The sequence below is a fragment of the Rhinolophus sinicus genome, linkage group LG01 (assembly GCF_036562045.2).
Source record: "Rhinolophus sinicus isolate RSC01 linkage group LG01, ASM3656204v1, whole genome shotgun sequence".
In the NCBI taxonomy this organism is placed as follows: Eukaryota; Metazoa; Chordata; class Mammalia; order Chiroptera; family Rhinolophidae; genus Rhinolophus; species Rhinolophus sinicus.
The window spans coordinates 13,556,326-13,573,006 of NC_133751.1; the positions used below are offsets into that span (position 1 = coordinate 13,556,326).

The 16,681-nt window shown below is 36.4% G+C and overlaps 1 protein-coding gene across 2 annotated transcripts; it reads right to left on the reverse strand.

Moving 5' to 3' along the window:
- Positions 1-2,025: 2,025 nt before the first annotated feature.
- On the reverse strand, positions 2,026-13,822 carry HEMK2 (HemK methyltransferase 2, ETF1 glutamine and histone H4 lysine). 2 transcript variants are annotated; one of them, XM_019729874.2, is made up of 6 exons: positions 13,514-13,811; positions 11,454-11,540; positions 10,656-10,746; positions 7,287-7,370; positions 3,944-4,085; positions 2,026-2,908 (listed from the first exon to the last, which is right to left on the reverse strand). In XM_019729874.2, the coding sequence occupies exons 1-6, from the start codon at positions 13,660-13,662 to the stop codon at positions 2,802-2,804; spliced, it is 660 nt and encodes a 219-aa protein (XP_019585433.2). In that variant the 5' UTR covers positions 13,663-13,811; the 3' UTR covers positions 2,026-2,801. The 2 variants fall into 2 exon arrangements, with proteins under 2 accessions (XP_019585433.2, XP_019585435.2); XM_019729876.2 differs by lacking the exon at positions 7,287-7,370 and having other exon boundaries at positions 13,514-13,822.
- Between the last annotated feature and the right edge of the window lie 2,859 nt (positions 13,823-16,681).

Here is a 16,681-nt window from a genome sequence, read left to right on the forward strand (position 1 = left end):
AGTCTCTTTTTAGATCTGTTTACTCTGTCCTTTGTGGTTTTTGATTTGGGGAATTCTAGTTCTCATTTTTAAAAATTGCCTTGAATTTGTTCTTTCCAGATAGTAGCTTCTTGTGTGCTTTATGATTGTTAATTGTTCAAACATTTCCAACAATCTGTAATCTGAATATAACAGTTCTATTTATATTCCTTAGGTGTCCAATTCTGTTGTTTTCTGTTCTTACTGATTGTAGTTTTACTTCTTGGTGATCAATGTGTCTAGATACTTTTAATGTTAATTTTTTCGTGTTAATGTTGTTACTCCACACAGATAATATAAATCCTACAACAGAGTGTGTAGCATAGAAGAGGGATTTTATTTCTCACAGATTGTTACTTTTTCTTTCCATTCAAGGTCCAAAGTTAATTTTTTGCTGCTTTCCTTGGGTGAAATGATGTTTTACAGGCCCTCTTTTTAAAATATTTAACAGCTCTTTTTAACAGTGAAGGAGCTATATTTGCTGCTGTCTTGCGTAAGGCTCCTGGCCACAGTTCTCATTGATCACCAGGGCATTAGCATCCACTTTTCACACTAGTATTCTTTCCTTGGTTTGTAATAATGTGCTACTTCCCTGTCTTTGGCCACTGTTTTAGTTTGCTAGTGCTACCATGACAAAATACCACAGGCTGGGTGGCTTAAACAAGACACTTACTTTCTTACAGCGCTGGAGGCTGCAAGTCCAAGATCAAGGTGTTGCCAAGTCCATCTTCTCACGAGGCCTCTCCTTGGCTTGCAGATAGCTTCCTGTCTCATATGGTCTTTCCTGTGTGCAAGCAGCCCTGGTGTGTCCCTTTCCGTCCTATCTCCTTTTCTTATAAAGACACCAGTCAGACTGGATCAAGGCCCACCTTAGTAACCTCATTGGAACTTAACTATCTCTTTAAAGTCTCTGTCTCCTGTACAGTCACATTCTGAGCTACTGCGGGTTAGGGCTTCAACATAGGAATCTGGGGGGTTCACAATTCAGTCCATAACAGTTATAATACGTGAAGTTTTTGGGTGCCTTTTATGTAGCATTTCTCTGTTTTTTAGTCTCCTATGTCGCTAGAAGTCCTCTATGCTAATCATAAAGTGTCTCAAACAGTTACTGAAAAGTATTCAAGACCCCATTCCAAATTATGACTAAAAGCCCTTAATAACATTCTAAGGTTTTTTTATCTTTTTTTTTCCTTCCTGGGATTTAAGAGGTTATTGAAGATTTCAGATGGTACTATTTCTGGGAAAGGGAATCCATTTACAGGTATCACATTCAAGTAAATACTAATTTTGACACTTCTGCTGCTGAAAGAAGCATAAGCAAACGGATAGAAAGCTTTTGAAGTCAGATCTGTGTATGAATGCTGCCATACTGGCTTTACCTTTTATTACTGTGCTGCTTTCAACAAGTTATTTAACCTTTCTGAACATCAAAGAAAGAAAATTCCACTCTTTCTGTAGATTGTCCAAAGGGTTAAATGACAGCGCTAGTGAAAGCAATAGTTCTAAAATTTGGCAGGCTTAAGAAATACTGGAAAGAATGTTTTTAAAAATACAGTTTTTGTGTCTGTTCAGCAGAAGACTCCATGTGTCTACGGTGGGGTTTAGGAGTTTATAATCCTCAAAAGCTTCCACAAGTGATTCTGATTCTCAGGTAGCCAAATACAAAGTAAATTTTGGATTCCTCTCCCTCTGGTCCTACACAGTCCTGCTCATTGATTTTGAATGGTGCAGAAGTTGTGGAAGAAGAGGTTTCTAAATTTAGTAAAGGTAATTGGACATGTCTTGAAAGACACATGCAAACTTTTAAAAAAGGTGATTAACTTAAAAGTGGTGAGTTTATATACAATTCTTGATCTAAGAAAAATGTACGGCAGTTTACAACATATATGCAAGAAGAAAACAGAAATACACGCTAAAGGATAAAATGTAGGAAAAAATCTCACCTGGGAGAAGAATGGACACAGAAGGCATGCTAAGTAATAGAATTAAGACAATAAGCAAGTGAAAGTAAATTAAAAATTTTTTTTAATAAAAAAGTTTAAAAAAATTATACAAGTAATAACATTATTTTGTGGTAGCAAATGCTACCACAAAAGAGTAAAAATTCCTCCATTCCCACCTGGTATCTTCTGAGACTTCTTATATACACATACAAACCTACCTTCAAAAATATACATATAGGATAATACTGTTTTGCAACTTGTTTTTGTGTGTGTGTCTGTCTCAAAAGTACATCATGGCCCCCTTATGGTTCAGTATACACAAATACTACTCATATTTAATAGCTGGATGTCACTCAATTCAGTGACATGGATATACTGTAATCTGTTTTACCAGTCCCTTTACTGATAGATGGTTAGGTTGACTTCCTTGTTTTGCTATAACACACAATGCTGAAATGAATATCCTTTCATAAATAAATCCTTTCATATATAAAATGAAATTATATATATAAAATATATGTATTTACTAGCATTTATGCAAATATTTCTGTAGGTTTAATTCTTGAGGAAAAGAATGCCCAACCCTTCCACCATTTTCTATGTAACATTATTTCTGACAATTTTACTTGTTAACCAAGAAATGACTTCAGTTTTGAAATATGCTGAATACATTCAGTTTCTATATCTATACCTATATATATCTATGTATCTATACTGTTCACATGTACTCAATATAATATGTATTCATATGTATATTCATATGTATATAATATGTATTCATATGTATATAATATATTCATTATGTAGACATTCCATATAATATAGAGCACACACTGAATATTAGGACTTGGTGAATTTTAGGACTGAAAGGATTTCTTGTCCTGCTTGCCTGGAAAGTACTGTAGTCCCATGTAGACCTTCCATCTTCATTGTTTTCAAAATTTCTTCTAAAATGAAAATTACAGCAAAAGGTAAAATCCAATTAAATAATTTGGTGAAGTGTGTATAATCACTAAACAATTTAATAAATGATAAACATAGAGTGTACAAATTTTGTTCATCTGAGAAAACAATGAATACCAAGTTAAGTTTCTACTAACATGAACTTGGGTGTCAGACGGGAGCACTTTGTATTTTCAAGGTGTTGCTGAGAACTCTAATCAGAATGGCCTGCTTTGTACTGGTAGCCCACTCTGGACTCAATAGAAACATCAATTATACTTACTTATTATTACAGCAGATAATTAGTATTTTAGTTGCTTGGCTCCAACCTCTGCTTTATATCCTCCTTTTTGGATAAAAGTATCAGTGAGGGTATGGGTGAATTGTACAGTAACACTGCACAGTGGTAGTAAATATAAAGTAGCTTATTTCAGGAGTACTGAAAAAGGCAAAACCCTACTTTTTATAAACAACACTAAAATGACTGAACTAAGAAAATGGAGTTGCAAAAAAACCCCAAAACCTAGTAATCATGATGTGATTTTGAGTGGCTGGGGATAATATACGATGTAAGATAAAAATTAAACTGAGGTATATAGAAAAAGAGAAGAAAGACTATGGTCATTTAGTTACAAAGAAATCTGAAAACTAAGATACAACAGTCTATACCATGAGATAGCTTTCATGATAAAACTTCAGATGGACTAAAGAGGATGTAGCAGAATTTTCAAGGGCATGAAGACTAGAGATGGAGAAAAAATTCACAATATTGAGGGTGAGGTGCTGGAAGAAGAAATTGTAGATTTTGCATTTGAATATTAGTTTATGAATTGGGAAAACTGCCCCCCCCCCAAAGAGAATACTTTACAAAAAACCCAAATCTAAAAAAAATCCCTGTCTTTCAACATGTGTTGTCTATATTAGTTGTCAGTGATTGTATTCATAACATCCTAGGTTACTTTATAAATTAAGATCTTTGACATTATTAACTTCTGATTTTAGCAAAGTAAATGATTAAAAGATAAACTGGCCTGTATTACCTGGATTGTTTTCTTTAATGGTAACTAAATAGAATAACCCTCTTTGTGAGAGGAGATCCGGAACCAGTGGGAAGAATCTGTCCATGACCTCACGACCTTTTCTGCCACCAGCCCAAGCTGCCTCGATTCCGTGACTTCCTACCTGTGACCAGTAAGAAAGAATGTTTTGACTCATTACGTTTAAAATGAGAAACTGAATCTTTTTGACAAGTAACGTTCACCATAACGTTCACCATAACGTTCACCGAACAAGTATATATTTTGTATTACTACTGTCCAGGAGGCAGTGAAGTTTCATCTGAGCCCCTCCATTTCTTAGCTTTGTGACTTTGTGTAACTTTATCTTTGTGAATTAACTCTCTCCCTTATCTGTAAAATTAGAAAAACAATAGTTTCCAACTGTAAAATTAGAAAAATGATAAAAAATTACTTTGTCCACTGTTAGAAAAAAGTGACGAAATATAATTCTAAAACAGTGCCCTATACATATTATTAAAGGCTTAATAATAGTTAATACAATGTGTATATTGAGAGACAGGTAATTCTTAACATAGAACAACTGGAAGAAAATGGGGAGCTTGTATTGTAAGAGATTTACTTTGCAGAAACAAAGTTTCAAAACATCCCACTGCACCTGGATGTCTCTAGATCACTTAAAGTATGAATCACATAGACCATTTTTAGGAACCCATTTATCACATTTTTTCCGATAACAATCTAATTATTTTGTAGACACAAACCCATGAGAGTTTATACAGCATTAAAAAATCTTTAGATCCTTACCATTGTATATTGTTTTCAAAACTAAAGAATATTTTGAAGAAATCACTCAAAAATAACTAACCCTAACACAAGTATTTTCTTTATTTCCTTCAGTGGTTTTTGTCCGTATTTTAAATTATTTATATACAATCATGACTTCTGCTTTTATTCATTTAACGTGGCATATGCTTCCTTGCTATACTTATAACCATATAAATTTTACAAATAAGAGAAATGTTTATAGACTAGCTTTAAAAAAAACTGCACTTTTCCCTTTTACTGTTTTGCTTGTGAGCTCCTCCCCCATGTACACACACACACACACACACACACACATTTTTCTTTTTTGTTCATGTTTTACAAAGATAGGATTATATTGTACTTTCCTACCTATATTTTGCTTTTCTCACACAATACTTTATGGAAATCTCTTCATTTAGCATAGTTCTAATTTGCTCTTTTAATAACTATAATATTTTATGGTGGAAAATTATCAAATCTTAGTTAGCTATTGATGGGCATTCAATGTGTCATTTGCTTACATTTTTGTATGTATTTAAATTATTCCCATACTTATCATAGGTTTCTCAATACAACTTTCCACAAAATTAGTCATATTAGGAAATGTATCAGTTCCTGTTTTTGTCAAGACTTTCCTCTAGCAGACTTCCCATTTCTGGCATTCTTATAATTCCTTCTTTTTCTGGGGTATTTGTCTTCCTCTTCCTTGGTTTACTCCCCCATTCTCTGGATGTTTCATCAGGGAAAGTGGTCTGTGGAGACAGCGTATGGCGATGGCAGCTTCTGAAAGCCTGTCTCGCATTCTGCTCCAGTATGGACCAGGACCCGTGTGCTGGACCCTGTTTACACGCCGCCCCAGCGAGGCTCAGCCAGGTGTATGTGCTGGCACCAGAGATGCCCTTCCAGGAAGATGGGCTGGCACCAGCCACATTCTCACAGGCCACAAAAGGGAGGTTTCTATCCTCATGAGGGAGGGGTCGTGTTGGTTGACTGCTATGTCAGCTCCTGACCCTTCGTAGGTCACAGGCACAAACCACGAGCACCTAACCTGTTTCTGGATATTCTCGTGAATACAGCCACAACTCTGTGTACAAACTCCTACGATATTTTGTGACTCCTGCATCTATCCTCTGAGTCTCTTCTTTTTCCTTCATGATTTCCTTCTGATTTTCTTCATGCCCTATGCACTGAAATATTTCTTTGCATTTGGTTTTCAGACCACCGATTCAAGTCCTGACAGAGACCACATTCTCTTCTCATTCATTTCCTTAGGTTTTACTTTGTAAAACATGTTTTTATGCTCCAGGAAATCTTTGTTGTGCTGCACTTGGACCCTGCTCTACAGCTAACTTCTTGGCTCACAGGAATTGTGACACTCGCTGTCCCTTTTGGGACAGTGACAGAGCCCAGGCCGCCCACACTCAGTCATCTCCGGAGCCCTGGCCCCGGTAAGGCTCAGGAGACGCAGGCACAGAGCTTAGTACCCGGCATATGGGAGAAGGGAAGCCCACCCGTGTCCCCATGTCCCCAGAGGCTCCTCTTCACCCACTAGTCTTCCCAGTAGTTTGTAGAACTGATAGGCCATGATTTACTTAACTGTTTCTCTTCTGTTGCATATATAGGTTCATATTATATGCCACCTTCAATAAAGAAGCAATAAACAATTTTGTGAATTTCAATATTCTATTGTTGAATGATTTCCTTAAATCAGATCTCAAGTACTGAGATTACTGGACTGCAACATTTTTCATCATTCTTGAGACTTATTCCCATGGTGCTTGTAGAGAGTTGTATTAAGTTACATTTCCCTCAACTGCTGTTCACATTATGACAATGACTTTCCTTCTCATATGACTTCACGAGTCAGCAGAGTAACAGCTTCTTAGCTGCTTAACAGCCATTAGTAGCAACAGCAGCTAAACAGGCCTGCCCCATCTTGGTAGACATGAATACAATGCTTATCAGCCTTGCCAGAGAATGATCATCGAAGAATAAAATAGGTACAATTCAAAGGAAAGTTAGCCTTAGTCCATTATTAAAATGTCTGCCTTGACCATTCTCTCTTTAAATTGGGAAATGGTTCATATGCTTTACCTCTTTAATACGAGATTTTTAAAATCATACATTTCAAGGTGAATCTTTCCCCCACCTGAAATGGGAATTGGTTCCCCACCCCCACTCCTGATAAAACCCATGAAAGAGGGAACCTGAGACTTTCAGAAAGAATTCCTTTGTCAATTTAAGGTTTAAGGTTGATTAAAAATATTTTGTTTTGCAAATTTGTCATTTATAATGAAGGATACACGTGCCCGCACACACACACACGGATTTAAATACCATGGCCTGATTTGGATGGGATTTTTAAGGAAAGATTTGGGTCGGCTTGGATATCCATTTTAGGTTCCTTTCCTACGTCTACCAGTAGTATGCAATCATAATTCAGAGTAAAATCAGAGCAATTTGTCTTAATCAGCAGCTGACTGATGTGTTATACGATGAAATTCATTTGACTTCAGAAAGAAAACAGAAAATATTAACAATTAAGTTTAGTTCTATGTACCTCTTCAGGTGGAGTCACCACATAGGGGGGATTAAACACCAGCAGATCGACTTTTTCCTTCAATCTTGGCAGCAAGCCTTTGACCTAAATGTTCAACCACAGTCAGACTTTTAAGCCAGAGTACACATTCAATCAATCTTTAAAAATATCTCTCGTTTTTACAAAAAAAAAAAAAAGTGTCAAAAGGCCACACTAATAAACGGAAATAGAGATAAATATTCTTACATTTTCATGCAGTTAAAGATGACATGAATTTACCTAAAAATAAACTATCAGAATGAAAATAAAATGCTCAGGAAAGTCTCCTCTCTCCAACAGCTCATATGTTTACACTCTGGGTTCACTTGTAGAAGATGAAATAAGGAGGCCAGCTCTCATTTTGTGGCACATGTTCTACACAAACCTGTGTACAACTTTAAAGCTACAGCCTCTAACTTAAACATTTATTTTCTTTAACCAAGAGAAATGTTTCATGAGATGACAGAAAACATCAGGAGATGGATTTTTTTTAAATTTCTATTTAACTATTTGCAAATTGTATTGACTGAAAACAATGAGATATCAAAGAAAGAATTGGAAATACTGAGAAGAGACACTGAAAACATCAGTTATTATTATTTTTTTTGTCATTTTATAAATCTTTAAACTGAGTACAATTTTCTACTGAACAAGAAGAAAAATGTCTTAAACTATATTTAGGATAAAATGCCACTTCAAGTATTCCTTTGATTGAGTTAAATAACTAAATATTTTAAAAACCATGTTTGATTATTATCCTATACCTTCACAAGCACTATAAAGTGAAAATACTGTGTCAGGATGAGTTCTCACCGTAAAGCTGTTTCCTTCAGTTACCTCTTGATACTGACTCTTACCCATGAATTTTGAGCCTGTATCTTGAGATGGAATATTGACATATCGCAAGGCAGGCAGTGTCCAAAACTATTCTGTTAACATTTTCATAATTCTTCGCCATCTGCAGTTACATACCATTATTTGATGGATATTTTTCTTTAAATGGACCTTTATTTGCTAAATGAATTTGCTTTAAAGGGAGACTTACTATGGAAAATCACTATTACATTCTGGACTACAAGAATAAAAGCAATATAAATGAAAAAATGATACTGCTATAGTTACTGTTGCCAATCTAAGAGTGACCCAGACTCGTTTTCTCTTTGTCAAAAGGGCGTTTCTAAGCTTATAAAAGATGTTAAAGAATAACACCAAACAGACCTCATTGATGCAATCAGACTGGCCAAAACAAAATTAAAGAGGGAATAGCTTTAACATTATGCGATTCAAAGTTATTTAATACTCAGCCATACCATCTAAGTATTGGGCATATCACGGGGCCACTTACAAATATTGTGAATCTGCCTTTGAATTTCCATTTTACCTAGTTTTCTAAAAGCAATTCCATTTTTATTATCTTCAGAAGCCTGCTAACTATGCAGTTCAAAGAGAACACAGGAGTACTACTGTACTACTTCTGCAGAGATGTTTACAAAGATAAATTTTCTTTCTCATTTAAAAAGAGAAAAGATAACCATTTGGGGGAGAAGTAATTCAGATGTATGTAAGTAGAAAGGTGACTAGGTAATCTGCTAGTAATGACATTGGAAAGTGAGGAAATATATTTGGAAAAAAAAGGAAAGCTTTGTTTTCAATTCCGTAAAGATACTAAGTTTCTCAAATTACAAAAGAAATCCAAAATGTAATTTTGCAGAAATCTTGACAGCAAACTAGAAAATAATTTGCTTTGTAACTTTGTGATGGCCCTGAGGTACTATATACTGATAATCATTGTGGCATTGGATTTTACAAACAGAAAAAATTGACGTTCAACAAATAGAAAATTTTGGCGTTATAAAGAAAATGGATGTAAAGAAGAAAGTCATAGTGGACTGGATATAAAGTCTGATTACAGGCATCCTTCACCCGAATATTGAATCGTCCATATTCAGCTTTTGGATAGTCTCAGAGCACTGGAACATATCCAGGAATTGAGAAGTAAGCAAAACAGGCCTCTGACAAGAAAGTTTAAAATCCACACAGCAAAACGCATATACTTGACTCTTCTGAGAGGCACTTATTCAGCCCCTTAACTCTCAGTTTAAATACAAATCTAAATTTGGACCTCTAGATTTGGATTCATATGGTCTCGACTTAAATTCTGGATTTCTCATTTAATTATGTGTCTTTCAAAAATGTACCTCACCTAAGCTTCCACCTCTGTTAAAAAAATTCTCAATTTCTTCTATCTTTAAAGTTTTATTGTTCTATCAAAAACAGTTAATACTAATTACAGCTATATTAAAGAAACCAGTTAAAAAATTTAAAGAGCAAAATCACCAAATTGATCTCATGTCAGTCACTTGAATACCTTTCTTGATAATCTAGTTTTTAACAGTAGTAGCAACTTCTAGTAATATGTAAAGAATTTCTTACATCTTTGGCCTAATTTCTTTTAAGCTGCAAAACCATTTGTGAATTTAATAAAGCAGAAAAGCTAAACAAAAACATTTATCAGTATAAGACTACAGGTCAAGAAATACTGAAGACATTTTATATGCAACTGAAAAATGTATGATATATAACTTAAAATAAAATGACGATTTTGTAGTCATTTGTTGCTGTCACCAGCCCAGGGCCCACTCCCCATTTCTTCTGATTACTTCTCCTTCACTTTTTCTTTGGGGAAGCTCTACCTCTCTCATTCTCAAGCCAAGTGGTTTGGAGAAGATTTATCCCAACCTAGGGGCGGGAGGGTGGGGGGACACGAAAACACAGGCCTAAGTCAATCTTTTCCACATTCCAACCCCCCTGGCCAAAGTGGGAGACTGAGAGACATAGGCACATTACCCAAATTGATCCAAACTATACACATTCTGGGGCTTCTGCTAGATTAACTGAGTAGAAAGTTTCTTTCCATGGGGTGGGGGAGAGGGGGTGCTGAGGAGTAAGATATAGACACGCAAGTATCTTGTTACCAGGAAAGGAAAGACTGCCTAGGAATAGAGCCACTAGAGAGAAATTCAGATCTAAGAAAAAGATGGCTATAACATCATTTGAGTTCCTAGAGCCAGCTGTGCCTGAAGCCACCCACTCTTTTTATTTAAGCCAGTTTGAACTGGATTCTCTGTCATTTCTGACAGAAAGATGTCTGATCTATACAAGCCAATAGACATTCCCTGTGAATTGTAAACAAGAAGGATTACATCAGTCAAGAATTTACTTTATAAACTATGGGGTATACTGTTTAGTGGGTTAAAAGTTAAGTAACCACTCAAGTTTCTTTGACCTAAATCATTTTGACCTTATTTGAAAAGGAAATTAATTATTATTAGGGAAAGATTCATGGCTCACCAAATCTGTAACTATGGGTTCAATGTGAACTTTATTACAACGTGCTGTCTCCAGGGTACAAGCCGCTGCCTTAGGGTTGATGTCAGTGCAACTATAAACAGAAAAGAAAGAAGAGACAAATCTGTTACTGAAAAATTCAAGGAATGTTCCATTCCTTTTACATAAAGCAGATTTAGAAAAAAAAATTGAATGTTTTAATGGCAAATAAAAAGGATTTGTTATATTGATGAAAAAGACTCTTATACTGATATGATGTGCAAGAGTAGAATACGTATAACTGCACACACATCTGAAAAAATTTATTAAATTATGAATCTAATGAAGGAATACTATGCAGCCACCAACAATGAAATTTAAAAGGAATTTTTGAAAGGAAAATATTCATGGTACTATTAAATGAAAAACAGGAAATGAAAAACAAAACTTAAGGCAACTAGTTGGATCATGTGTGGTAAAATTTATAGGGATTTTTATCTTTATAATTTCTATATTCTCAAATTTTCTAAAAAATAATTTTAGTAACTTTCAATTTTTTCTGATAAACTATTTACATAAAAGAATTCAAACTTAGAGATTGACCTAAAATTCTTATGCTGCTTCTATAATTACATAGTCTGATAACACTTCTGAACAGGCAGTTATAATTTTTAGGGAAGCTCATTTGCAATCTGAGTCCTTACTATACTTCAACACTATCAGATACATAGTATCTACTTACAAAAATGATTTCATTCAAGCAATATTTATAGTACTTGTATCTCTGGAAGAGGTGAATGTGTTTGATATTCTTACACTTACATGTACAAAGCCTGAGGACCTATCATGGAGGCCAGGAATGCAGATACCACTCCAGACCCTGAACCTACTTCCAGGCATATTTCCACTCTAAAACAAAACAAAACAAAATAATATTAGTACAGTAGGATTAAAATACACATCACAGAAAATAACTCTCATGCTACTTGTAATCTATGTTTCTCCAGCACTATCACTCACCTATCAATCACCTGCAATCTATGGAAATATAAATGTATAAATAAGCTAATGTCCCAAAACTACTTTATGTTCATTTAATATTGCATTCATTCAAAATTGTTAAAATTTGGGGTAATTTAAGTCCATAAAATAGTAATATAATAGATGGCTTTCAATTAATTTCTACAAAACATTACATAAAAACTATGGAATTATGTTAATTTAGGGTTGGAAATTTTAATATAAAAGCCATCACCCCTTTCCACAAAGAGATCCTAGTTTAGTATCTCTTAAAATGATAGGGTTAGTATTATTACAATACTTATTTACGAAAGACATTTCTCTATCATTTAAAAGTATAACAACCCATCATTATATCTGAGGGAAAGAAAGTTCCCCCATTCTATGGATAATAGATTTAGAGCATCAAAGAAATTTCATATTTGTACAGCTATGTATGCACTGAATTTGGAAAATACTGAAGTATCTGATCTCAGAATATTAATAATTTTAAGAATGCTACTGAATACATTCTTCATTCCACTGTATTTTTGTCCTTCAATTAATTTCCTTGCTTATAATCTTACATATACATCAAAAGCACCAATTATCCCCATTACAAAGTTTGATGGGATTTAGGGGTCTCTTAACACCTAACTCCCCAAACTATCCAACAACAAACTATTTGGGTTTCTAACTTTTGGGACCAGTTCACACATCTGACAAGCTTTTATTATGTTGTACAAAGGTCTGCTGAATCTTTATCGGGTGGCTTCTACTTGAAAATAACTTATCATAGTCTCAGAAATAATTAAAATTCCTAGACCAGAAATATCCCAAACTTGTTAACAAAAGCAGCTCCTTTTACAGCATACTTTGCAATGCAATTTGTGCTTGTAAATCGTTCTGGGATAGCTTGAGAATAAAAGACAAATAAAACAGTGCTGTCCCATCCTATATTCCAGTAAATCCAAAGGTTCCATCATTTACAATGAAAAACTAGTAAGAGTTGGGACATTTTATACATGGAAAAATCTGAGCGAGTTTAAAAGGGATAAATTAACACGAGATAGATCTTTGGCGTCTGACAGCTTTTTTTTTTCATCCTGAGAAAACCCATTTCAAGTCTTGATCTTTAAGTACATCTAATTACCCAAAATCCGCTCATCAAAAAAAAAATTACAATGTAGGTATTCATTCTTTTTATATTATTAAAATTTATAGCAAGAATTACACAAATCAGTTTTATTATTTATAGGGTGCTAGGGAAAATTGTCTAGGCTACTTGCTGCATCTATTTACATTTTTTACAATTAAATGAAAAACTCGGTCCTGCTGTCGCATTATCCCCATTTCAAGTGCCCAGTACCCATTTGTGGCTAATGGCTGTTGCTACAGACTTGAGTAAGGGGCTACTCGGTGGCTTTAAAAAATACTTCCCCATTCCAGTATCTCACAACCTCGCTTCATTTTTGCGCCCTTCCGTTGCTAGAGGGTGCTTTTATGTACTGAGTCAATTAAATAACGTCACAATGCTTTTAATATTTCTTGATTACACTAATATGCAATATTTCTGAAATGTTGTTTTAAAATGTATTATATTGCTGCTCTTAGAAGTATGTGCATCCTGCCACGATAAGGAGGTATGAAGCTCCTGAGACCAAAACAAGACTTCGGAAAAAGCAGATGGAGCCCTGGCACACTCATTACGTGTGTGTACAGGAAAGTCCTCAGTGACGGCATGCTCGTGTCAATCTTTGCTAAGTGGGCTGACACCGCCCCCTCTCCGGGCGGAAAGCGACAGCCCTTTCCATGGCCCTGCTGCCGCTGCCTCTCAGGGACGCTCAAGCCTTCCCCCGCGGGGACGCTCGCCCTCCTCGCACCCCTTGAGCTCGGCCATCGCCGCCTCGAGAGCGTCCAGAAGCAGGAACGTATCCTCCGCAGGCTCGTACACGTCGCTGAAGGCGCCATGGCCTACGTGCCCGTACAATGGCGTGGGGATGCTGGGCGCCGCCATCTTTCTTCTCTCCATCCGACGCACATGCGTCAACACCGCGCATGCGCAAGTGTTCGGACGCTCGCTTGGCAGTAGGGGCGGGGCGCCCGGGGGAGAGTGGCCTCTGGCCTGCTGGCTTCTAGCGGTTTGTCAGTTGATGCTCTTGGAATTTCTAAGTAAACACCTGCACAAACTGTTACATGACTGACATTTGCTTTCTTCTTTAGACTTTAAATTCAGTTTGTGGGTCAGTACCTGACAGAATGCGTCAATTTTTTTTGACTAAGGGGAATGTTTATTGTACATTTAGAAGTTTTCTTCTGTTCCTACTTTCAACGAATTGAAAAAATATATAATGGTTACTAAATTTTACTTTTTATTCATTTTTTACATCATTAAACGTTATACTTTGGGGTTTAAGATTAAAATTTTTTTCTCATTTATTTTTTTTAGTTTAGTATATTACAAAAAACATTGCCTTCCAGATGTTGAAGCATGAATGCACTTTTTATTTTTTATTATTTTAATGATTTTTTTTTTGCGATAAAAACACTTAACATGTGTGGGGGCAGAGCCCCAGAAAGTAGTTTACAGGCTCTCGGCCTCACGTGGAGGGGTGCTGGCTCGGGTAGTAGATGGCCGTCAGCTGGGGCTGGTTGGCCATCAGCTGTAGCCATTGAGCCATTAGCCACTAATATAACTGCTGCGGCTACGAAGGAGAGCCGAGGAGAGTGAAAGAGAGTCGTCGGTGGGTTGCAGACAAAACGGACAGCAGGTTGCACGTCCAGTGAACCCAGCCTCCAGTGAGACCGTAGTGGTATGACTCCCCTACCTATGGCTCCGTGGGTGTTCCTTTTTGGCCTCACCATATCCTGCGTTCTTGTACGGGGAGCGGGAGCAGAGACCCCGCAGGCCTCCCTGCACGACAACATGGAATCTAGCCTCTTAATATGAACTGTACAAGACATTATTGTTGACTATAGGTACAGTGTTGTACAGCAGGTCTCTAGAGCTTATTCATCTCATTCAGATGAATAACTCCCCACACCGCCTCCCCCTCAGCCCCTGCAAACTACCATTCCAGTCTGATTTTAGCATGAATGTGCACTTTTTTTAGAAACCTCACTCAAGCAAGATGATGCATTTTTCTTTTAATACACTGCTGAATTTCAAATACTAATAATCTAGCTCTATTTTGTATCAGGATTATGCTATCTTCAGAGGATGAGTTAGGACAGTGTTTCTAGGACATTTGGTAGAATTCAGCCATAAAACTGGCTGGGCTTGGTACCATTGTTAGTGGGTGGTCCTCAGATGTTTTGGGTTATTGTTTATAAGTTATTAGACTATTCAGGTATTTGCATTCTTTTTTAGTCAATTTCTGAAATTTCTTTCCCAGTAAAACATGTTGTGGGGACAGAGCCCCAGAAAGTAGTTTACAGGCTCTCGGCCTCATGTGGAAGGGTGCTGGCTCGGGTGGTGAATGGCTGTCGGCTGTGGCTGATTGGCCGTTGGCTGTGGCCGGTTAGCCGATTGGCCGCTGGTATAACTGCTGCGGCTACGAAGGATTGCCGAGGAGCCGAGCAGAGCCGAGCAGAGCCGAAGAGAGCAGAAGAGGAGAGCCGAGGAGAGCGGAAGAGAAGAGTCGAGAGAGTGGAGGAGAGTCGTCGGTCGGTCGGTTGGCAGAAAAGCGGACGGCAGGTCGGCGTCCAATGGGCCCAGCCTCCAGTGAGACCGTGGTGGTATGGCTCCCCTACCTATGGCTCCGTGGGTGTTCCTTTTCGGCCTCACCATATCCTGCATTCTTGTGTGGGGAGCGGGAGCAGAGACCCCGCAGGCCGCCCTGCCTGAAAGATGGCGCGGCGAGAAGGCCTCCGCGCACGACAAATGGCGTAGCGAGCAGGGTCTCCCGCATGACACATGTTTACGTCTAGTTTTTTTGTGTTTTTTTTTTTAATTTGAGAAATAAAAATACAGAAAGTATTTGGATTACATTTTTTAAAGTCCTTAGTACCCACCATCTAGAATCGACAATTACTAGTATTCTCATAGTCCCTTAAAACAGTTTTTAAATATCAGAACTATAATATTACAAATGAAATGGACATTCTTTCTGTACTCACCTTCAGTTCCATTTTGTAACCCTCACTCCAAAGTAACTTCTCTCATAGATTTGGGGTGTATCCATCTAATCCATGTTTTTATGCTTTTACAATCATATATTCATAAATAACATGTAGTTTATGTGTTTTCAAATTTGTATAACTGGTACCTGGTTGGACATACTGTTCTTTAAACTTTTTCATTCAACATTATATGAGATTTATGTTTATATATATATATATGAAGTTAGTTTACTTATTTTAATTGCCATATAGTATTTTATTCTTTGAAAATATGAAATATTTTTCTATCTGAAATAGATAAATATCCATTTTCACTATCATGCACAACACTGTAATTAACTTTCTTAAATGTGTTTTTATCTAATCTTGTACAAAATTTTTCTGGGATTCAACCCAGAATAGATCAGCAGGACTGTAGTGTTACACAATTTCAATTTTACTGTTTAATTGCTAATTGAGATTAGGCATGTGTTCGTATGTTCATCATTTGAGTTTCTTCCTTTGTGAATTGTCTGTTCATTTTTGCTTATTTTTCCTTTGAAATTTTGTTTTTATTTTCATCAAAGTCGATATCATTTCAGTTTAATAGGCCAAACAGTAATAGATGATTTGTTTTGGAAAAACAGTCCACTCTATTTCTTATGTCTCATTCTCCAGAGATGATCATTTTCAATTTTCAGCTGTTTCTCCAGCCATTTTTTCTATTATCTCTGTATACCAAGGTTATTATATTACTTGATTTCTCAACTTTAGCATTATCTGTTGAGTTCCCATGATAGGAGATAACGTTCTCATGAGAGAAGGCAAGAATTTAATTCTCCTGCTTCCAATAAATAAGTGTAATTGCCAGTCCCCCTCGCCTCATCTTCCCAATATGTTTTTTTACATTACTCAGTCTATATAAATGCTATTCAAAACTGAGCTGCGTA

Bases quoted from the DNA above. Each gene is read 5' to 3' on its own strand.
- HEMK2 (XM_019729874.2), bottom strand. From the start codon at position 13,662: ATGGAGAGAAGAAAGATGGCGGCGCCCAGCATCCCCACGCCATTGTAC. The intron at 10,747-11,453 runs GTAAGTGTAAGA...TTCTGTTTATAG, and splicing joins GGTCCTCAGGCTTTGTACAT to TTGCACTGACATCAACCCTA. The intron at 2,909-3,943 runs GTAATACAGGCC...TTTTCATTTTAG, and splicing joins CATTAAAGAAAACAATCCAG to AAGAAATTTTGAAAACAATG.